General features: G+C 47.4%; 1 protein-coding gene across 1 annotated transcript; it reads right to left on the bottom strand.

The window, feature by feature from the left end:
- Positions 1–13947: 13947 nt before the first annotated feature.
- On the bottom strand, positions 13948–14883 carry LOC128832587 (olfactory receptor 51G2-like). The gene has a single exon (XM_054020108.1). The coding sequence runs from the start codon at positions 14881–14883 to the stop codon at positions 13948–13950; it is 936 nt and encodes a 311-aa protein (XP_053876083.1).
- Between the last annotated feature and the right edge of the window lie 8904 nt (positions 14884–23787).

Here is a 23787-nt window from a genome sequence, read left to right as displayed (position 1 = left end):
GTTTTGGTTGTTTGAAGGACCGTGTGCTGTGGCTGGCAGTTGGAAGCTGTGAGCTTCAAAGGAAGGTTTGAAAGCTAGAAGCCTCTGGTAAGTGGCTGAGCCTTAATCAGTGGGCGGGGCATTCATACAGGCCAGGGCTTTATAAAGCAGCGCACAAGCGACCAGGGAGCTTTGCGACCAGGGGCTGCTAACAGGGAGTTTCGCAAGGGAGTTCTCCAGGTGAAGGAGGAGCAATACAGCACCCTTTTGGGGTAAGTGACTGTCTGTAGTGTGTGTTTGTTTGTGTTTGAGGGTTACTTGCTGTGTGCTGAGCTTGTGTTTGTCAGTCTGTTTGTTTGTTTTGGTTGTTTGAAGGACCGTGTGCTGTGGCTGGCAGTTGGAAGCTGTGAGCTTCAAAGGAAGGTTTGAAAGCTAGAAGCCTCTGGTAAGTGGCTGAGCCTTAATCAGTGGGCGGGGCATTCATACAGGCCAGGGCTTTATAAAGCAGCGCACAAGCGACCAGGGAGCTTTGCGACCAGGGGCTGCTAACAGGGAGTTTCGCAAGGGAGTTTGGAAGGGGAGCAGGAAGGGGGCGAGGGTCCCTTGCCGGTTCCATCTGTTTTCTCTTGATTCCCCTTAATACCTATAAAGCAACTACATTCTAACTGTTTGCTTAAACAACCCTTTCAGCTGACAGGGGGCTGCAGACGGGAGTTTGACAGAGGGAGGCTTACGATGGTTAGGAAGACCCGCAACACCTGTGCCAGCACTGCTACTGTCTCCTCCACCTGTGCCTGTAGCCAGACAGAGTGCCTAAGCATGGATGCCTCTACCCAGATCCTGGTGTGGTTTTGCAAAGACTGTAACTTGCAATTTCCACTTACGGATATCCAGGCTGGGGGGACCATCCAATGTGAAAGGTGCCTGCTGGTGGAATCTCTCAGGCAGCAGGTGAGAGAGCTACAGGAGGAGGTGGCTAGGTTGAGGAGCATCCGTATCCACGAGCAATTCCTCGACAGTGTCCATGTGGAGACAGCTGAGGTAGCTGTCCCAGTACACAGGACTGCTGATACACCACTGGTGGAGGAGGAGATGGCTCAGGGTGGACGCTGGCAGCTGGTTACTTCTGGCAGCAGGCAGTGCTCCACCCTTGCTCCGAACCCTCCTGCCGTGGTTATAGGTAACCGTTATGCTCTTCTTGATACAGGAAAGAAGGAATCACTCCCTACAGTAAAGGAGGAGAAGCCTCGTACCCCTAAGGCTGGAGAGTCTGCTGCCACCACTGCGAATAGGAAACGTAGGGTAGTGGTGGTCGGAGACTCTCTGCTGAGGGGGACGGAGGCGCCCATCTGTCGCCCTGACATTTCATCTCGAGAGGTATGCTGCCTGCCGGGGGCCCGTATCCGAGACGTTACGGAGGCATTGTCGAGGATTATCCGGCCCTCTGACTACTACCCCATGCTACTCATCCATGTGGGCACAAATGATACTGAGCGGTGTGACACTGAACGGATCAAGAGTGACTACAGGGCTCTGGGAGCACGGGTGAAGGAGTTTGGAGCACAGGTGGTATTCTCTTCAATTCTTCCTGTTAAAGGTAGGGGCCCGGGCAGAGACAGATGCATCATGGAGGTGAATGCCTGGCTGCGAAGATGGTGTCACCAGGAGGGCTTTGGCTTCCTAGACCACGGGATGCTATTCGAGGAAGGACTGCTAGGCAGAGATGGCGTTCACCTTTCGAGGAGAGGGAAGACCCTATTCGGACACAGACTGGCTAACCTAGTGAGGAGGGCTTTAAACTAGGTTCGACGGGGACAGGTGAGCAAAGCCCACAGGTAAGTGGGGAACATGGAGACCGGGGAAATGAGTCGGAAACAAGAGGGAGTGTGGGCTATATTGGCAGAGAGAAAGGAGAGTCAGGAAAAAACTGGGAGGAAAGATCAAACCAGTATTTTAGATGCCTATATACAAATGCGAGAAGTATGGGGAATAAGCAGGAAGAACTGGAAGTGCTAATAAATAAATACAACTATGACATTGTTGGCATCACTGAAACTTGGTGGGATAATACACATGATTGGAATGTTGGTGTGGATGGGTACAGCTTGCTCAGGAAGGATAGACAGGGGAAAAAGGGAGGAGGTGTTGCCTTATATATTAAAAATGTACACACTTGGACAGAGGTAGAGATGGACATAGGAGACGGAAGTGTTGAGAGTCTCTGGGTTAGGCTTAAAGGGGCAAAAAACAAGGGAGATGTCATGCTAGGCGTCAACTACAGGCCACCTAACCAGGTGGAAGAGGTGGATGAGGCTTTTTTCAAGCAACTAACAAAATCATCCAAAGCCCAAGACTTGGTGGTGATGGGGGACTTCAACTATCCGGATATATGTTGGGAAAATAACACAGCGGGGAACAGACTATCCAACAAATTCTTGGACTGCATTGGAGACAACTTTTTATTTCAGAAGGTTGAAAAAGCTACTAGGGGGGAAGCTGTTCTAGACTTGATTTTAACAAATAGGGAGGAACTCGTTGAGAATGTGAAAGTAGAAGGCAGCCTGGGTGAAAGTGATCATGAAATCATAGACTTTGCAATTCTAAGGAAGGGTAGAAGGGAGAACAGCAAAATAGAGACAATGGATTTCAGGAAGGCAGATTTTGGGAAGCTCAGAGAGCTGATAGGTAAGGTCCCATGGGAATCAAGACTGAGGGGAAAAACAACTGAGGAGAGTTGGCAGTTTTTCAAAGGGACACTATTAAGGGCCCAAAAGCAAGCTATTCCGCTGGTTAGGAAAGATAGAAAATGTGGCAAAAGACCACCTTGGCTTAACCACGAGATCTTGCACGATCTAAAAAATAAAAAGGAGTCATATAAAAAATGGAAACTAGGACAGATTACAAAGGATGAATATAGGCAAACAACACAGGAATGCAGGGGCAAGATTAGAAAGGCAAAGGCACAAAATGAGCTCAAACTAGCTACGGGAATAAAAGGAAACAAGAAGACTTTTTATCAATACATTAGAAGCAAGAGGAAGACCAAAGACAGGGTAGGCCCACTGCTTAGTGAAGAGGGAGAAACAGTAACAGGAAACTTGGAAATGGCAGAGATGCTTAATGACTTCTTTGTTTCGGTCTTCACCGAGAAGTCTGAAGGAATGCCTAACATAGTGAATGCTAATGGGAAGGGGGTAGGTTTAGCGGATAAAATAAAAAAAGAACAAGTTAAAAATCACTTAGAAAAGTTAGATGCCTGCAAGTCACCCGGGCCTGATGAAATGCATCCTAGAATACTCAAGGAGCTAATAGAGGAGGTATCTGAGCCTCTAGCTATTATCTTTGGAAAGTCATGGGAGACGGGAGAGATTCCAGAAGACTGGAAAAGGGCAAATATAGTGCCCATCTATAAAAAGGGAACTAAAAACAACCCAGGTAACTACAGACCAGTTAGTTTAACTTCTGTGCCAGGGAAGATAATGGAGCAAGTAATTAAGGAAATCATCTGCCAACACTTGGAAGGTGGTAAGGTGATAGGGAATAGCCAGCATGGATTTGTGAAGAACAAATCATGTCAAACCAATCTGATAGCTTTCTTTGATAGGATAACGAGCCTTGTGGATAAGGGTGAAGCGGTGGATGTGGTATACCTAGACTTTAGTAAGGCATTTGATACGGTCTCGCATGATATTCTTATCGATAAACTAGGCAAATACAAATTAGATGGGGCTACTATAAGGTGGGTGCATAACTGGCTGGATAATCGTACTCAGAGAGTTGTTATTAATGGTTCCCAATCCTGCTGGAAAGGCGTAACGAGTGGGGTACCGCAGGGGTCTGTTTTGGGACCGGCTCTGTTCAATATCTTCATCAACGACTTAGATATTGGCATAGAAAGTACGCTTATTAAGTTTGCGGATGATACCAAACTGGGAGGGATTGCAACTACTTTGGAGGACAGGGTCATAATTCAAAATGATCTGGACAAATTGGAGAAATGGTCTGAGTTAAACAGGATGAAGTTTAACAAAGACAAATGCAAAGTGCTCCACTTAGGAAGGAAAAATCAATTTCACACATACAGAATGGGAAAAGACTGTCTAGGAAGGAGTACGGCAGAAAGGGATCTAGGGGTTATAGTGGACCACAAGCTAAATATGAGTCAACAGTGTGATGCTGTTGCAAAAAAAGCAAACATGATTCTGGGATGCATTAACAGGTGTGTTGTGAGCAAGACACGAGAAGTCATTCTTCCGCTCTACTCTGCTCTGGTTAGGCCTCAGCTGGAGTATTGTGTCCAGTTCTGGGCGCCGCATTTTAAAAAAGATGTGGAGAAACTGGAAAGGGTCCAAAGAAGAGCAACAAGAATGATTAAAGGTCTTGAGAACATGACCTATGAAGGAAGGCTGAAAGAATTGGGTTTGTTTAGTTTGGAAAAGAGAAGACTGAGAGGGGACATGATAGCAGTTTTCAGGTATATAAAAGGGTGTCATAAGGAGGAGGGAGAGAACTTGTTCACCTTAGCCTCTAAGGATAGAACCAGAAACAATGGGTTTAAACTGCAGCAAGGGAGGTCTAGATTGGACATTAGGAAAAAGTTCCTAACTGTCAGGGTGGTTAAACACTGGAACAAATTGCCTAGGGAGGTTGTGGAATCTCCGTCTCTGGAGATATTTAAGGGTAGGTTAGATAAATGTCTACTAGGGATGGTCTAGGCAGTATTTGGTCCTGCCATGCGGGCAGGGGACTGGACTCGATGACCTCTCGAGGTCCCTTCCAGTCCTAGAATCTATGAATCTATGAATAATATTTGACCAGATTTCTCCCCTGCAGTCCCCTTTCCTGCATTATAAACCCAGGGTGCAGACCAGTGAAGGGAGATTCCAGAAGGCTCCTACAAGAAAATATCCCTCAGATCATTCCAATAGAAAAGGTCCGTTCTCTTCTCCCTGAGGAATGAAAAGGGGGACCCAGGATCCAGGGATTCCCAAAGTTAATCACAGATCTCAGTGATCCACTGGTAGCTTGGCCCACCCACAATCTTTGTGCCTCCACAAGTGCTTTTGGACACTCTTCAGGTCTGTGGTAGGACAGATTCATTAGAGATGTTCTACCAGGCCAGCACCAGTAGCCACGGCCCACAGGATCTGCTTAAGGGGGAATTGTACAGGGAGGAGGGGGCTGTACAGAGATGGGAAGGCTGGTTAGTGTAATTCATGGGCACAATAGCCCAGCCACGGACTGGTCTGGAGGTTTAGACCGTTCCATACCCAGTGTGCAGCCATAGACTCAGTCAGTGAAACCTTTGTTTATGTTACAAGGGAAAGGGAGATGAGAAACCAAAATTTCAGCTCTGTAAAGAAAGGATGTTACGTATCTATCCCACATTGAGGGGAAAGTGACCTATATTAAAGAGTTTGCATTGTACAGATCCCCGTGCAGTTGAAGATGGTATAATTCTGTGCTTATTCCCCAGAAAGGGTGTATGGATGAGGAGCTGGGAAATTGGCTGTTGTATCCTATTTTTCCTTGAGTGGCTTAGGTAAAGGTCTCAGGTAGCTCAGCTGGGATTGTCTTGCCACCTGCTGTATGTTGAGTGATATCAGGACCTGGATAGCCTGGCTGTGTCACCAGCAGAGCAGTGCGAGAGAGGAAAGCCCAGCTGAAGTGTTAGGGGCTCAGCAGTTCCACCAGCTCCTAGACTGCAACCCAGGGGTGACAACCCATCACAGCGGTTTGAGAACAAACTGATACATTGAACAATATAAGTCACCAGGATCAGATGATATTCACCCAAGAGCTCTGAATGAACTCAAATATCAAATAGTGGAACTACAAAATGTGCTATGTGATGTATGGCTTAAATCAGCCTCTCTACCAGATGACTGGCAAATAGTGAATGTGATGCTGATGTTTTAAAAAGGCTCCAGAGGTGATCCCAGAAATTGCAGGGAAGTAATTCTAACTTCAGAATCAGACAAATTGTTTGAAACTATATTAAAGAAGAGAATTATCAGACAAATAAATTTGTTGAGGAAGAGTCAACACAACTTTTGCGAAGGGAAATCATGCCCCACCAATCTATAAGAATTCTTTAAGGTGGTCAACCGAAATCTGGGCAAGGGTGATCCAGAGGCTATAATGTACTTGAACTTTCAGAAAGCCTTTGACAAGGTCACTCACCAAAGGCTCTTCAGAAAATTAAGCAATCATGGGATAAGCAGGAATGTTCCCTTCTGGGTCAGTAACAGGTTTAAAGATAGGAAACAAAGGGTAGGAATAAATGGTTAGTTTTCAAAAAGGAGAGAAGTAACTAGTGGTGTCCCCCAGGAGTCTGTACTGGGACCAGTGCTGTACCACACATTCATAAGTTATTTGGAAAAAAGGGGTAAGGAGTGAGGTGGTAAAATGTGCAGACAAGACAAAAATATTCAAGATACTTAAATCCAAAGTATACTGCAAAGAGTTACAAAGGGATCTCACAAAACTCGTTGGTTGGGCAACAAAATGGCAGATGAAATTCAGTGTAGATAAATGCAAAGTAATGTGCATTGGAAAACATAATCCCAACTATACCTGTGAAATGATGTTTCCAAATTAGCTGTTACCATTCAAGAAAGTATCAGAGGGGTAGCCGTGTTAGTCTGAATCTGTAAAAAGCAACAGAGGGTCCTGTGGCACCTTTAAGACTAACAGAAGTCGCAAGAGCGTCTGATGAAGTGGGCATTTACCCATGAAAGCTTATGCTCCAATACTTCTGTTAGTCTTAAAGGTGCCACAGGACCCTCTGTTGCTTTTCACTCAAGAAAGAGATCTTGGAGTCATTGTGGATAGTTCTCTGTAAACATCCACTCAATGTGCAGCAGCAGTCAAAAAAAAAAGCTAATAGAATATTGGGAACCATGGGTGGCAGATATAATTGGCCAGGACAAGCTGAATCTCCCTGGCGCAGCTGTGACCGCTGGCCACAGGGTGTGGCATTTGCCTTTGAAAGTTTTTGCTTATTATTATGTGCCATGCATTTTCCAGTGTGGTTGAGGAGGCAGTATGTGGTACTCATTTTCCTGGGTTCATCAGTAATGTTCGTGGAGTCCATGTAGATTACTGATGAACTCAGGAAGCTTAGTAACAGGGGTGTAGTCTGGGAGCCATGGGAACCACTGTGCACCTTAACTTTCAATATATGGAGATATTCCTATCTCATAGAACTGGAAGGGACCCTGAAAAGTCATCGAGTCCACCCCCTGCCTTCAATAGCAGGACCAAGTACTGATTTTGCCCCAGATCCCTAAGTGACCCCCTCAAGGACTGAGCTCAAAACCCTGGGTTTAGCAGGCCATTGCTCAAACCACTGATCTATCCCTCCCCCCCTCCAACTTTGCAGGCCAATGTTACACTGCTTTCTTGGTAACAGAGCCAGCTTCTTCAATCTCTGTTATCACCCAGCATGACACCAGGTTGTGCCACACACCCAACTGAGCTGCCTGAGTGCTTTACCTAAGCCACCCAGAGACAGGTAGAAGAGAACAGCCACTTTCCGAGCTCCCCCACCTTGCACCCTTGCTGGAGTATAACCCAAAATTATACCGTCTTCCACTGCACAGGTGTCTGTATAGTGTAAGCTCACTAATAAAGATCACTTTCCCATCGATGTGGGAAATATATGCAACAGCATTTGTACATAGAGCTGAGATATTTGCCAGACATGTTACTCAAAACATGCTAGTAAAGATAAAGGATAAAACACATTTATTAACTACAAAAAACATGGATTTTAAGTGATTATAAGTGATAGCAAATAGATCAAACAGATTACCTGGAAAATAAATAAAAATGCTAACTAAGCCTAACACACTAGATTGATTGGATATGAATTAGCAATTTCTCACCCTGATTGATGATACAAGCAGTCCACCAAGTTTCCATGCATACGCTAGAAATCCCTTTAGCCTGGGACCATCCTTTCCATCACATAAGTCTTTCTTCCTCAGGTGTTTCAAGGAGGTCTCTTGTGTGGGGAGTGAGGCCAAGAGATGATGTCACTCCCAACCTTATATAGTTTTTCCATAGGGTGGGGACCCTTTGTTTCAAGACAAGTTCTCAGCCCAGTGTGTGGAAAAATACCAAAATGGAGTTCAGTATGACTTGGTCTGGTCCCATGTCCTTGGATGCCCTGCTGAGTCATAGCATCCATTACTGATAGGCTGTCTGAAACGTTCACAGGAAGGCTAAGCACTTCCATGGTCCACTGTCTTTGTTTATGAGCCATCAGAAAGGGTATGTTTTAGTCACGGGTATTTTTAGTAAAAGTCATGGACAGATCTCTCACAGTAAACAAAAATTCATGGCTAGTGTCCTGTCCATGACTTTTACTATGTATCCCTGCCTAAAACTTGGGCGGAGGGCTCCTGGTGTCCTACGGACGTGGTTCTGGAGCACTGCTGGTGCTGGGGGGGAGGTAAGAAAGCACTGCGCTGGTGGTGGGGTTCAGGGGTTGGTAGGGCTGGCAGGCTACCTACCCACCTGCATGTGTCCCTGCAGCTCCTGCACATACGGGAGCTGCAGCCAATAGGAGCTGCGAGGGTGGGGTCTGTGGGTGCAAGCAGCACATGGAACCCTCTGGACAGTGGAAGACAGGTTTCCCCCCACCCCGAGGTAAGAGTTACCCCACACTACAACCCCCTGCCCCTAGCCCTGAGCCCATTCCCACATACCAAAACTGCTACTGCTCTTGCTGGCCCAGATGCTTTCTCTCTCTTTCCTTCCCCTCCATTTCTTTGCCTGGCAGTTCCATGGCTAGTTTCTTTTACTCAATTTCTTGCTTTCTGAGTTCCAAAATTCTCTGGTGTGCAGCTGTTTCAGCTTCCATATCTTTTATCTGTAATTATTTTACCTCCAAAAGTCTTTTATGTTCCTCTTCTCTTTCTTCTGCCTGCAATCTGCACAGCTCCAATTTCACAACAGTTTCACTCTTACTCATTTTCCAGCTTTTTTGTCCCTACTTCCCTTTTCTGAAATAAGCAAACAGATAATAACAAAGTGGTAACCTCTTTGACAGATCTCAAGCCACCTCACATAAAATCTCCACCACTATATGAGGTGCAAATCTCACTCAGAACAGCAAGCTATGCAATCCACACTGCTTGCTGTGCTACTGTGATCGGTTATCAACCCCAGGGTGCAGTCCTGGAGCCATTGGAACTGCTGAGCTCCTAACCATTCAGCTGGGCTGGCCTCTCTCACACTGCTCTTCTGGTGACACAACCAGCCTCTCCAAGCCCTGTTATCATCCAACATGACAGCAGGTGGCGCGGCACACCCAACTGATTTACCTGAGTGCTTTACTTAAGCCACTCAAGGACAAACAGAAGAAAAGAGCTAATTTCCCAGCTCCCCAGACTTGCACCCTTCCTGGAGTATAAAGCCAGAATGAAACCATCTTGCTCTGCACAGAGATCTGTAAAATGCAAACTCATTAATATAGGTCGCTTTCCGCTTAATATGGGAGAGATATGCAACAGATTTTGTTTACAGAGCTGAATTATTCCCAAACACATCATTCAAAACACACTGTTTATGTTAAAACATAGAACAAGTTTATTAACTACAGAAAGATATTTTAAGTGATTATAAGTGACAGCAAACAGATCAAAGCAGATTACCTAGCAAATAAACAGAGCTGCCATCTGAGCCTAATTAACTAGAAAGATAGGATATGAACTGGCAGTTTGTCACCCTGACTGATGATATAAGCAGCCCACAATGTTTTCATACCCAGGATATGAACTGGCAGTTTGTCACCCTGACTGATGATATAAGCAGCCCACAGTGTTTTCATACCCAGGATTGAAATCCCTTTAGCCTGGGACCAACACTTCCCCCAGTTCACTCGTTGTTCCTCAGGTGTTTCCAGGAGTTTTCATGTGTGGAGAGTGAGGCCAAGAGAGGATGTCACTCCCTGACTTGAATATTTTTTCAATATAGCAGGAACCCTTTGTTTCAAGCCAAGTTCCCAGCCCAGTTTGTGGAAAAATATAAGTACCAAAATGGAATTCAGTGTCACACGGTCTGTTCCTAATTTACGTAACTTCAGGTACAAAAATGAAACTTGCACACATATAGGATAATCATATTCAGCAAATCATAACTTTTCAAATGACACCTCACAAGCCATATATTGTACTAGATGCTTCATAATTATGTCATAATCATCACAACCCCCTCTATTGACACCTGAATGTGGAACAGTTCCTCATATGTGTCACCTAAAAGAATGGCTCAGGTTTGGCAATCTCCCTCACATCCTCAGCTGTGAAGACCAATCCAAAGGTTTCATTTAACTTCTCTTCAACAGCCTCATCTTCCTTGACTGCTCCTTTACCTCTTCAATAGTCCAGTGACTCCATTGATTGTTTGACAATCTTACTGCTTCTCACGTACTTTGAAAAAAAAAATTGCTGTCACTTTTTGTTTCATTTGGTGGTTGCTTTTCAGATCTTTTGAACTTGTTACACAGTATCGCGAAGCCCCATTCAACAAGTATAAGTCACTCCCCCCAAAACCATGAGATTGGTTTTAAAATAATGAGATACATTAATGTGGGGTTCATTTTAATTTGACCTTGGTGTATGAACCTTTGGGGTAGCTGCTTTCTAAAGGGATGTCAAGTAAAAAAAAATTGTGATTTAATCATACAATTAAAAATAATTGTGATTAATCACACAATCAGTTGCACTGTTAAACAATGATAGACTATCATTTATTTAAATATTTTGCATGTTTTCTACATTTTCAAATATATTTATTTGAATTACAACACAGAATACAAAGTGCTCACTTTAATATTTATTTTGACTACAAGTATTTGCACCATAAAAGAATAAATAGTATTTTTAAATTCACCTAATACAAGTACTGTAATGCAATCTCTTTATCATGAAAGTTGACTTTACATATGTAGAATTATGTGTAAAACTCTGCATTCAAAAATAGAACAATGTAACATTTTACAGCCTGCAAGTCCACTCAATCCTACTTCTTGTTCAGCCAATCGCTTAGACAAACAAGTTTGTTTACATGTACAGGGGATAAAGTTGCTTGCTTCTTGTTTACAATGTCACCTGCAAGTGAGAAGAGGCGTTCGCATGCCACTGTTGTAGCCAGAGTCGCAGGATATTTACGTGCCAGATGCGCTAAAGATTCATATGTCTCTTCATGCTTCAACGACCATTCCAGGGGACATGTGTCCCCTTGGCAACCCCATGACACTCCAACACTCCCTTCAGAAATCCACTACCTACCTCTCACCGTCACCCCTGAGCACCCTCACATCTGCCACAGAAACCCCAGTGCTGGAGGTATGGGTCTTCCCAGAAGCCGGCTGTCACAGGAGGATGTAGTAACAGGCCTATTATAGACAAATGTCAGAGGTGTTGCTCTGTGGAACCCTGACATAGCCCTGATCTTAGGGTCTCAGAGTATCTGAGCACCGTGGATGTATTTCTCCTTCTGCCACCGCTAAAAACTTATCACCATCCATGGCCGACTAGACACTTCAGTCTCTTTCCTTCAAGTGCCTGTGACCAGAACTATACAGTCACCCCCAGCCTCCTTAAAACAAATAGGTTTATTAGCAAATAGCACAAAGCATTAGATAAAATGGTTTTAAAATAACAGGGAGCTGTTACAAGTCTACACTCATCTATCTCACGTATCACTACAAGCTAAGTTAGACAGGCTTTGCTCTGGTAATAGAGAATCAGAACCGGTCCAACTTACATTCTCTTGGGAATCCAAGGAGCTCTTGGGACACAGCCTAATTTCCCTGTGTCCCTGACAGCATCTTCCCATCTGTTTGCCCTTTTCTAGTGGAAAAGGCCTTTGCTGAAACCTGGGTGAGCCTGGACCCTGTCACCATAGTGCTCAGCCGTGCCCGTGTTAGAGGGCCTAAACGTGAAGCTGACTTTTGCACTCAAACTGCTTTCTCCCTGCCAGACCATCTAAGATGAAGGTCTCCAAGGATATTGTATTTATTTTCCTGCCACTAAGGCACTGGAGGGCAATTATCCACCTGTGCAGAGGCTCAGAGACTGCTAATGGCTCCCCCATGGTCACACATGGCAAAGGAATCAAATCCAGATCTCTTGAGTCACAGAGCAGTGCCCAGACCACAAGACCAGCCTTTCAAGCGATGACAGGACTGGCTGGCTTCTCTGCTGCACCAGCAGAGCTCCCTCCCTGTGCTGCAGAGAGCAAGGATGGCAAGGAGCCAGTTACGGGGTTTGATTCGCTGGCCTGTTCTCCCCCTGCCTCAGCAGATTTTAGAGCGGCATGTCGGCAGAGCTGAACTCTGCCTGTTCCTAACAGCTTCCAAGAGCACCGCACACTCTGTCCAATTCCCTGCACATGGGTGTCACCCCAGAGTGCCCACTTGTGACATGAGGTACCCCTGGAGGTGCCCTGCCCTTCCCCCTATGGTCCTTGCAATGGCCTACTCTCAGCCTGCAATACTTAAAACAAGAGCCCCCTCTTTGTGGGGTTGCATTTATTCAGTCTTCTCTAAAACACAGGCTCTCTTACCCTCCAGCCCAATCCTTCTCCTTCACTCACGGGCCTCCCACCGCCCTGCTTGCTGTGGTAAGCGTTGGTTCAGGCTGGCCACACCCTCTGCCCTATTTCTGCCGTTGAAGTCCCACCACCTGCTCCTCCACTTTCACTGAGGCTCCCCTCTGGTCCAGGCCAGAACTGGGCTGTGGTAAGAGCTACCCAGGGATCCCAGACTGCCATGGGGAGCCCTGGACTCTCCACCTTCCCTATGTGATGCATCCTGGGTGATGGCGACATAGGCTGGGGGCTGCTCTCAGGACGACCATTCCCCCGTGCACGGCGGGTGGAGGCTCTGAGGGACCTCCTATTGACTCTGGCTCCTTGGACAGCTCTTAAAATGGTCAGTCTCTGGCTTCCAGTCTGGCCAGGGGGCAAGGCCTCAGGGAAGAGGAGGAGCAGAGTGTGGGGCCTCCAGGGGGAAGAAGAGGGGAATGGGTGGGGCCACAGAAGGGGCAAGACACCTGTCTGTGTCCCGCTTTTCCCTTTTGAAAAGATGCTCACCCTACAGTGAATGGACATCACTGGAACAGGCGCTAGCTGTGCCTCTGTTGGGGAGATGAGGACTATTTCCACTCCGATTCATTGCTGGGGCAACACAAATGGTGGGGCAGAGGGAGGGAACCTGGGCATGAGACTCCTGTGTGTCAGACCCTCACACGCCACTCTGCTCTGCCTCAGTGTGGAGTGGGCTCAGAGGTGTGCTGTGTGCAGAGCCATGAATCGGGGCAGGGGGTTTGCCTGAATGGCTTCTCCTGGGGCTCCTGTGTTAATCATGTGTCTGACATGACTCAGTCTGAAACACCTGGCTGAGGGCGTAGGGAAAGGTTGGGTATCCAGGTCCCTTGAATAGCCCCTGACCACAGCTGCTGCAGCCCCCATGGATCACACAGCACCCAGAGAGCTTGGGAAGGGCCAGGACTGTGACAGCAGAGCAGTTCTGCACCATTTTTCATGGCCTGTGAATGTTTAACCACAGACGGGACAGTGAAAGGCCAGGGCTATGGGAAACAACATCCACAATCCTTCTTTTTATTGACTGTATAAAGAGGAATTCTGAGGTCAGATCAGCCACTGATATGGCTCTTTATGGGCCAACATCCCACCCGTCCCCTGGCTCTCCACAAACAAAGTCATTTTTTACATGCTGCTGCCAGCCTTGGTCTCCTTCCCCCAGTGCACTGTCATCCCTCACCATCCGCTCTCCAGTTGCTCCAGGCCTTAAACCACATCTGAACCTGTCTCTACATAGTGGAGATCAGTAGCTCATGTTGTCTTGGATTTAAGGGTCCAGTATAGAATAGGTGGCCCATATTTTTCATCTCCCATGTCATCAGCACTGGAGCTAGATGATGAACTGACCCTTCACTTGATGAACATCCTGATTATCCTCACACGAAGGTGTTTGCTTTTTACGCTGTACACGATTGGGTTCATCAGGGGTGGGACAAGCAGGGAGATGTAGCCCAGGAGAATCTTAATCAAGGAAGAAGTGCCCTTCCCCCATCTGTGTATCACAGACAGGCCGATCATTGGCGTATAGAAGAGCAGGACGGCGCAAAGGTGGGAGACGCAGGTGTTCAGGGCCCTAAGACACTCCACGTGGGAGGTGATGCTCAGCACTGTTTTGAGGATCATCACATAAGAGAGAAAGATGAGCAGCGAGTCCAGACCCTCCGTCAAGAGTGTAACAGACAAGCCATAGATGCTGTTTATTCTGATATCTGAACAAGCCAGCTTCATGACATCCTGGTTTATACAGTAGCAATGGGAGAGGACATTGGATTGACAATATTGGAACTGTTGAAGGAGAAAAGGGAGTGGGAGCATTATAGCCACCCCTCTTAGCACACACACCAGTCCCATCTTGTCAATTCTTGGCAGGGTTAAGATGGAAGCATATCTCAGCGGGTCACAGATTGCGATGAAGCGGTCAAAGGCCATCAACAAGAGCACAGAGGATTCAATGCATTCAAGCATGTGGATGAAGAACAGTTGGGAAAAACAGGCATCGAGGCTGATCTCTCTAGAGTTAAACAAGTATATGCCCAGTGTTGTCGGCATGGTCGATATCGATAAGCCAAGGTCTGTGATGGCCAACATGGAAAGGAAAATGTACATGGGCTCATGGAGGCTCGGGTCTGTTTTTATAATGAACAGAATGACTGAATTCCCTACTATGGAAATAACATACATTAAGCAGAAGGGGATAGAGATCCAGAGATGGACGTCTTCCTTACCAGGTATCCCAGTGAGAAGGAACACTGCAGAATTGAATTTGGTGTCATTGACAGCTGACATAATGTACTGGGGAGGTCTGAGGAGTTCTGAACTTTCCTTCCTAAAAGAAAAAAGGACAGGAGACTGGATGACATTTTGCGAGACATCTTTCTGCTCTCCTTGTAAGTCTAGAGACTCCCAGGAGCTCAAGGAAGATCAGCAAAAACATAGTCTTGGATTTACACAACAAATAGGAAGATAGGCATTGCCAGAGTGGATCAGACCCATGGTCCATTTACACTAGTAGCCAGTGGCCAGTTCCAGATACTTCAGAGGAAGTGGAAGATGTCCTGCAATAGGCAGCTTTGAAATAACCTCAACCCACTAATTAGAGAAATTTTGCAGCGCAAATCAGGAAGGTTTAGAGCCCATCCAAGAGTTTTTGAAACAATCCTCTCTACTCTAATTGGATTTTCTGGTTAGCCATATAAACATCCAGTCCCTCTTTGAATCCTGCTAAACTCTAGTCCCCATTGGTATCTTGTGGCTTTGAATTCCACAGCCTATTTGAGCACTGTGTGATTTTACAGTTGTCACCTTCCCACAGACACCCTTTCTGGCCCTCCACTTCTGAGTGTGGCCCATTTTATTATGGCATCTGTGTAAACACATGGTGAGAGCGGGGTGAAAGCTGACATTGTATTCATCTGTCCTGCACTGAAGCTATTTATAAACATATTTCAATGCCTCATTATATATACTTTTTTTATTTTCTCCACTCCTGAAAGTCCAAATAAAACCACTGCCTCTTTGTAGTACATGAGATACATTCTTAGGCACAAGTTCTTAATTCAATAGCATTGCCTGGAACGGCATCACTCCAGATTTACATGTATAAATTCAATCAGAACTGGGCTCTGTTAACTTTCCCTTACCAAATGCTCCTGGTGATACGCTCTGACCCCCAAAAATCCCTCCAAGAGGAGTGAAGTGCTTTGCCTGGCCTATATTGACTAAACCCAGAGAGTTCAATCATCCTACAGGTTTCTCTCGATCCTCACAGGACCTGCATCATCTCCCCATGCAAGGGTCTGTATATATATGGCAAGTTACAAGCTAACACAGATAGTTACTTTAGTTGGGCAAGTGTGGGGTTAGCATCACATATGGGTGAATAGTGAAAATACTAGGTTTTCATTAATATCCGGTTGAGGGTGCAAGTTACTTCAGCTATGCTCGTGCAAACGGTTATGGGCATTTATTATATATACTCCCCTTTCCTGCACCTCAACTCTACTCTGCTGCAACACAGACCAGTGGTTCAGTTCTCTCATTACTTTTTGGAAAGTCTTGCAAAGGTATTGCACAGGGATTGTGTCCTTGACCCTGAATGTGAGTTTTAGAAACAGCTACTGCTCAGTTACCAGGTGACGGAAATCATACAACTGTTCACTGAATAAAGGGTTAATAGCACAACCCCACTGCTATCCGTATGTGGAGTGTTGTAGCTCCTCTGTCCCTGAGTTAATAGCTGACTGGTTCTCCTCAGGTTCTGTTCTGTCAGTCTGCAGCCTGTATCCGGAGTGGTAACAGGCATTGGGATTAGGATAGAAAATATTAATTCCCTGAGCTGTCACTCTCTGGTACAGAGTAACCCCAACACCTGTTAAACAGGCACGATGTGCATTTGCAGGAAGTGGATTTCAAAGTCAAATGCATGAGTATTCATGGAAATGGAACTTCATTTCCCACATGAAAGTCGTCTATTGCTCTCTCTCCCTTTCTCTGCCTGTCTATGTCCTGTGTGCATAAAATACGTAGTACCCGGGAGCGGCATTGGGTCAGACGTGGAGCTGAGATGCCATAATGACTGTTTCTCTATGACTGTCCCTGTCCTGTATTCCTAATATACGTAGCACCCTAAAATGGTATGGGGACAGATATGGAGCTGAGATGCCATAAGGAATGTGTAGGTCAAACCTAGTTCTTGGGATGTTTGCTTATAGCTATATTGGGTTAACTACTGGGATGGTTCTCTTATGGCTCTATTGGGTGAAACCAGTATGGCTCTTCTTAATTTAATAGCAGGCGGCTGGAAAACAAACTCGAAGGGAAGCAAGAGCTCAAGAAAAGCCATCTCTCAGTCAGCACTTCATGGAGGATGAGAGACAACACCAGAGCTTCAAGCTGGGAAGAGCCTATTCCCAGGCTCTGGCCACATTACCCAGCTTGTTATGCCAGGCTGGAAGTCTGTAGTGAGGTGGGGCAGCTGTTTCTGAGAAACTCTTCAGACTGACAGGCACAGACACCGCTGGAAAGTCTGAAGGCCCTCGGCCTGCCTGGGTTCCTGTTAGAGTGGGAGGGTTGGGAGTAAGAGACGTGTACATACTGATTTTTGAAAACCCTCTTATTCTCCCATGTTACGCTTTATTCCTACAGTTCACATTCAACACCACTTTGGTTCAAGACGGCTGGCTGGTCACTTGTCTCACCACTACTCACAGCCTTCCAAAGGGAAGAACCACAGATGCTGAAGCCACTCTGATCTGCAGGGCAAGAACAGTGAAATCACAGTGTGCTGTACCCCTGGGGTCTGTCTGAGGGTGGGAGGATCGTGGGATGCTCTCCCATGAGAGGACAGGGTACGAGGCCTGACACGTGGCACACAGAGATCAGAGGCGGATAAAAGATGCCGGTAGCCTGGGAACTCTAAGGGATATCTACAGGGCAGAAATTCTAGCGTTCTCAGCCAGTGAGGAAATAGAAATATGCCTCATTGGACCTTTTACCACAGAGCAATCAACTCTGAATTACTGCATTCACAATTAACCTGAAGAATAAAATCTTTGAAAATGCATTTGATGATTAAATTTCAAGGAGCAAATAAATGTGGGGTGATTTGGGAACTAGTCACTGATATTCTGTGGGGTGTCCTCCTGCTCAGCCACTCTCAGGATCAGGCCCAGAGCACACGGCACCTCTGGAAGTGGGACCCTTTGAGAAATCCTGATTCGGGGAATAGGGGTTTTAACACTCCGAGCTCCCTTTGTATCTGAGATTTTTGTGTAGCGTGAACAACCCACCGAGGACCATGGTCAGAAGTAGGGGAGGGGTCCCCAAGCTACCTAGTGCTGCCTGCCCTTCAGCCACGGTCACTGAGACACTCCCACTGCCCAGCTGAGTCCTCTGCTGCTGCACAGAACATCGGCAAATGGAAACAGCTTGCAGCCTTTCCCCTTCAGTGCACATTTTAATGATAATGGAACCTGCCAACGTACCCAATTCCTGCTAGAAGGGGAGCCGCTGACATCAGAGATCTTCACCCTAAAGGACAAGGAGTCATCAGACAGTTTGCACAGGCATTTGTTCAGATGGGGGGGAACTGTCTTTATGAAGTGTGCTTGCACATTCCCTTGGGGGATACTTGGCCATCAGGGAACCTCACCTGCTTGGCTTTGTGTGTACCAGCTTTTATCGCGTCACGGCCAATAACAAACTGCAGGAGGCCAAATCACAGGGGATGCATTGTCATGTTACGCTACTGGATTGCAGCGCAAGCCCTGCTACAATATCTTTTCGTGGAATCCAGGCTTGTCATCTCTGTTTGTATGGTTCCGATTTGTCACATGGATTCCTTGGGGGTGGCTGAGTGGTAACAATGATGCTATCACAGTTGTGATCTTCCTGAAATGAAAAATAATAATAATAATAATAATATGGGACTAGATTTCTCCCCAGCAGCCCCATTTACTGCATTAGAAACCCAGGGTGCAGGCCAGGGCAGGGAGATTCCACAAGGCTCCCTACATGGAAATATTCCGTGGATCGTTCCAATAGGAGAAGAATAAAAGAATGAAAAGGGGGACCCAGGATCCAGGGATTCCCTAAGTTATGCACAGATCTCAGTGATCCACTGGTAGCTCGGCCCACCCACAATCTTTCTGCCTCCACAAGTGCTTTTGGACACTCTTCAGGTCTGTGGTAGCACAGATTCATTAGAGATGTTCTACCAAGGCCTGCAACAGTAGCCACGGCCCACGAGATCTGCTTAAGGGGCCGTTCTACAGGGTGGAGGGGGCTGTACAGAGATGGGAAGGCAGGTTCGTGTAATTCATGGGCACAATAGCCCAGCCATGGACTGGTCGGGAGGTTTACACCATTCTATACCCATAGTGCAGCCATAGACTCAGTCAGTGAAACCTTTGTTTATGTTACAAGGGAAAGGGAGATGAGAAACCAAAATTTCAGCTCTGTAAACAAAGGCTGTTGCGTAACTTCAGTATCAGACAAATTGTTTGAAACTATATTAAAGAAGAGAATTATCAGACAAATACATTTGTTGAGGAAGAGTCAACATAGTTTTTGCAAAGGGAAATCATGCCTCACCAATCTATAAGAATTCTTTGATCTGGTCAACAGAAATGTGGGCAAGGGTGATCCAGAAGCTATAATGTACTTGGACTTTCAGAAAGCTTTTGACAAGGTCTCTCACCAAAGGCTCTTAAGAAAATTAAGCAGTGATGGGATAAGCAGGAAGGTTCTCTCCTGGGTCAGTAACAGGTTTAAAGATAGGAAACAAAGGGTAGGAATAAATGGTCAGTTTTCAAAATGGAGAGGGTAACTAGTGGTGTCCCCCAGGGGTCTGTACTGGGACCAGTGCTGTACCACATATTCATAAATGATCTGGAAAAAGGGGTAAGGAGTGAGGTGGCAAAATTTGCAGATGAGACAAAATTATTAAATATACTTAAATCCAAAGCAAGAGATCTCACAAAACTCAGTGATTGGGCAACAAAATGGCAGATGAAATTCAGTGTAGATAAATGCAAAGTAATGCACATTAGAAAACATAATCCCAACTATACCTGTGAAATGATGTTTCCAAATTAGCTGTTACCACTCAAGAAAGAGATCTTGGAGTCATTGTGGATAGTTCTCTGTAAACATCAACTCAATGTGCAGCAGTAGTCAAAAAAAGTGAATAGAATTTTGGGAACCATGGGTGGCAGATATAATTGGCCAGGACACGCTGAGGCCACGTCTACACTACCCGCCGGATCAGTGGGTAGTAATCGATCTATCGGGGATTGATTTATCGTGTCTCGTCTAGAAGCGATAAATCGATCCCTGAATCGATGCCCGTACTCCACCTCGGCAGGAGGAGTAAGCGGAGTCGACGGGGGAGCCACGGCGGTCGACTTGCCACCATGAGGACGGCCAGGTAATTCGATCTAAGATACTTTGACTTCAGCTACGCGAATAGCGTAGCTGAAGTTGCGTATCTTAGATCGATCCTCCCCGCCCCCAGTGTAGACCAGCCCTAAGTCTTCCCTGGTGCAGCTCTGGTCGCTGGCAGCCAATTGTGGGGTTTGCCCTGGGAAGTTTTTGCTTGTTATTATGCACTCTGCATTTTCCAGTGTGGCTGAGGAAGCAGTATGTGGTGCTCATCTTCCTGGGTTCATCAGTAATCTCCCTGGAGTCCATGGAGATTACTGATGAATGCAAGAAGTTTAGTAACACAGAGCACTGTGACAGATTGTCACCCCAGGAGTGTAGTCCAGGAGCCATGGGAACTGCTGTGCCCCTCAACCCTCCGACTTGTCTGGCCAATCTTATACTGCTTTCTTGGTAACACGGCCAGCCTGTGTAATCTCTGTTATCACCCAGCATGACAGCAGGTGGTGCCATACACCCAACTGAGCTGCCTGAGTGCTTTCATGGAGAATAGGTCCATTAATTGTTATTAGTCAGAATGGAGAGGGATGGTGTCCCTATCCTCTGTTTGCCAGAAGCCGGGAATGGGCGACAGGGGATGGATCACTTGATGATTATCTATTCTGTTCATTCCTCCTGGGTCACCTGGCATTGCCTACTGTAGGAAGACAGGATACTGGACTATATGGACCTTTAGTCTAACCCAGTATTGACATGCTTATGTTCTTCTATTCTTAATTGTCCCACTGTTCGAGCTGGGAACAACACCCCATCTATGCTAAACTTTTATCTCCAAGCAGGTCGGACTGGACACCTCGGTCTCTTCTGTTTGGGTGCTTGTGACCAGAGCTATACAATCACCCACAGCCTCCTTAAAAGTAGTAGCTTTATTAACAAACAATATAAAGCATTAGAGAAAATGATTTTAAAATACCAGGCAGCTGTCACACACCTACACTCAATTATCTCATGTATCACTACAAGTAACTCAGGCTTTGCTCTGGAGATAGAGAAACAGAACTGGCCCAACTTACATTCTACTGTGAGGCCAAGGATCTCTAGGGACCAGTGTTGTAGCTAGAACAGGAAAACTGGCTGGGCCTAGCTTTTAGCTGGGCAGGCAATAACAGGGGGACTGTCTCTCCCCACAAAGGCAGATTAGGATTTGTGGGGCCCTGACTGGGCCAGGACAACTGGGGCTCCCTCCCCACCCCTTCTGCAGCCCCCCTCCTACCAGACAGTGGGTTTGGTGTATGGGGGCTTGCTGCTCTCAGTGCTCCTGAAGGTTAGTGGGGTCCGAACAGAGGGGATTGCCCCACTTCCCCTGCCCAGCACTCCTGCACGGGAGCAGGGTTGGGGTGCACAGGAGTGACCCACTTCCCCTGTCCAACAATCCTGCCTGCGAGTGGGTCTGGGTGAGGGGGCTTCTCCCACTCCCCCCTGGGTGCTCTTCCCACACCGCGACCTACTCTGGGCAGGAGCTCCGGGCGGGGGGAGTAGAGCAAGCCCCTGTGCTTGGACCCTGCTTCTCCGCAGGAGTGCTGGGCAGGTGGAGCAGATTGGGGCGGCCCCGTTGGCCCAGACCCAGTGGCTAATCTGCTATTGGCCCAGACCACACCCACGAGGCACACCCCATTTGGGCTGGGTGACCAGGGCATCATTGCTTGGAGCTGGCAGGAGAGGGACACAGCTGGACACCGAGCTGCGGTTGGGAGTCCGAGCCAGTGGATTGGGGGGCTTTGCCCCAATTTGGGTGGGCCTGGATGCTAAATGGGTGGGCCACGGCTCTGTGGAACTCTGACATAGCCCCAATCTTACGGTCTCAGAGTATCTGAGCACCATGAATGTATGTATCCTCCTGCCACCACTCTGAGGCAGGGCAGGGCTATTATCCACCTGTGCAGGGGCTCAGAAACAGCCAATGGCTTGCCCATGGTCACACATGGCACGGGAATCAAACCCAGCTGTCTGGAGTCACAGATCAGTGCCCAGAACACAGGGCCAGGCTTCCAGCCATCTGAGCGGTGAGAAGTACGGCTGGATTCTCTGCTGCACCAGCAGAGCTCCCGCCTTCACTGTAGAGAGCAGAGATGGCAAGGAGCCAGTTACAGAGGTTTGATTCCCTGACCTGTTCTCCTCCCTGCATCAGTGGGGTTTAGAGCAGCCTCGGGGCTGGGCTAAACTCCGCCCACTTGTAACAGCTTTCAAGTACACAGCTCACTCTTGCTAAGTCCCTGGGGATGGAGGCCACCCCAGAGTGCCCCCTAGTGGCCTGAGGTAGCCCTGCAGACAAGAGCCCCCTTTGTGGGGTCGCATTAATTCAGTCTTCTCTAAAACATAAAATCTCCTACCCTCCAGCCCCACCCTCCTCCTTTCCTCAGGAACCCCCACCAAACTCCTTTTTGGAATAAGCATTGGTTCAGGCTTGCTGCAACCCCCGCTCCTTTTCCGCAGAGGCCCCACCCCCTGCCCCATCTCTTCCCACTAGGCCCTTCCCCCTACTCCTCCACTTCCCATGAGGCTCCGCCCCGCTGGCCAGGCCACCAGCTGGACTGTAGTAAGAGCTATCCCTGGAACCAAGGCTGGCGTGGGGAGCCCCAGATTCTCCATCTTCCCTGGTGTGCATCCTGGGAGGCAGGGACACAGGCTGGGGGCTTCTCTTGGGCCCTCCAGCCCTCTGTCCAGGGCAGGTGGAGGATCTGGTGCTCCTCACAGAGGCTCTAGCTCCCCAGACAAATTTTACCATGGCCCAGCTATAGCTTCTGGCCTGGAGAGTGGGTGGAGCATTGGGGGAAGAGGAGGAGCAGAGGGTGGGGCCTCATGGGGGAAGAAGAGGGGTGGGCCAGAGACGGGGTGGGGCTCCTGCCTCTGTCCCTCTTTTGATTTTGAAAAGGTGGTCACCCTACAGTGAATGGACTGCTCTGGGATAGGAGCTAACTGTGCCAATGTTGGGGAGATGAGGACCATTTCCACTCTTTTTCAATGCTGGGGCAGCACAAATGGGGGCAGGAGGAGGGAACCTGGGCTTGAGTCTCTTGCCAGGATTCCTGTGTGTCAGGCCCTCACTCACACACGCCGCTCTGCTCTGCATCGGTGGGGAGTGGGCTCAGAGGTGTGCTGTGTGCAGAGCCTCGGGTAAGGGTTTTGCCTGAATGGCTTCTCCTGCAGGTCCTGTGTTAATCATGTGTCTGAGATGATACAGTCACAAACACCTGACTGAGGGCGTAGGGGGAGGGTTGGTGCCCGTGCTCCTGGAATAGCCCCTGTCCACAGCTGGTGCAGTTCTCATAGATCACATAGAACCCAGAGCGCCCAGGAAGGGCCAGGATAGTGACAGCAGAACAGCTCTGCAGTATTTTTCATGGCCTGTGAATGTTTATCCACAGACGGGACAGTGACAGGCCAAATGAAATGGGAAACAACCTTCACAGCCCTTCTCTTTATTGACTATTAAGAGGAATTCTGGGGTCAGAGCAGCCACCGATGCAGCTCTTTATGGGACAACATCCCACCGGTCCCATAGCTCACCATGAGCAAAGTCACTTTTTAAATACTGCTGCCTGCCTTGGACTCCTTCTCCCAGTGCACTGTCCTCCCTCACCAGCCGCTCTCCAATTACTCCAGGTCTTAGACCCCATCTGAACCTGTCTCTACATAGTGGAGATCAATAGTTCATGTCGTCTCAGATTTAAGGGTCCATGATGGAATAGGTGGCCCATGTTATTTGTTTCCCGTGTCACCATAGCTGGAGCTGGATGATGAACTGACCCT

Source organism: Malaclemys terrapin, chromosome 1 (genome assembly GCF_027887155.1).
Source record: "Malaclemys terrapin pileata isolate rMalTer1 chromosome 1, rMalTer1.hap1, whole genome shotgun sequence".
Taxonomy (NCBI): domain Eukaryota; kingdom Metazoa; phylum Chordata; order Testudines; family Emydidae; genus Malaclemys; species Malaclemys terrapin.
Note: the sequence above shows the minus strand (reverse complement) of the source record. Positions and strands in the feature narration are given on the sequence as shown.

What these genes read in the sequence shown, in the direction of transcription:
- LOC128832587 (XM_054020108.1), bottom strand. Translation starts at nt 14,883, where the DNA reads ATGTCAGCTGTCAATGACACCAAATTCAATTCTGCAGTGTTCCTTCTC.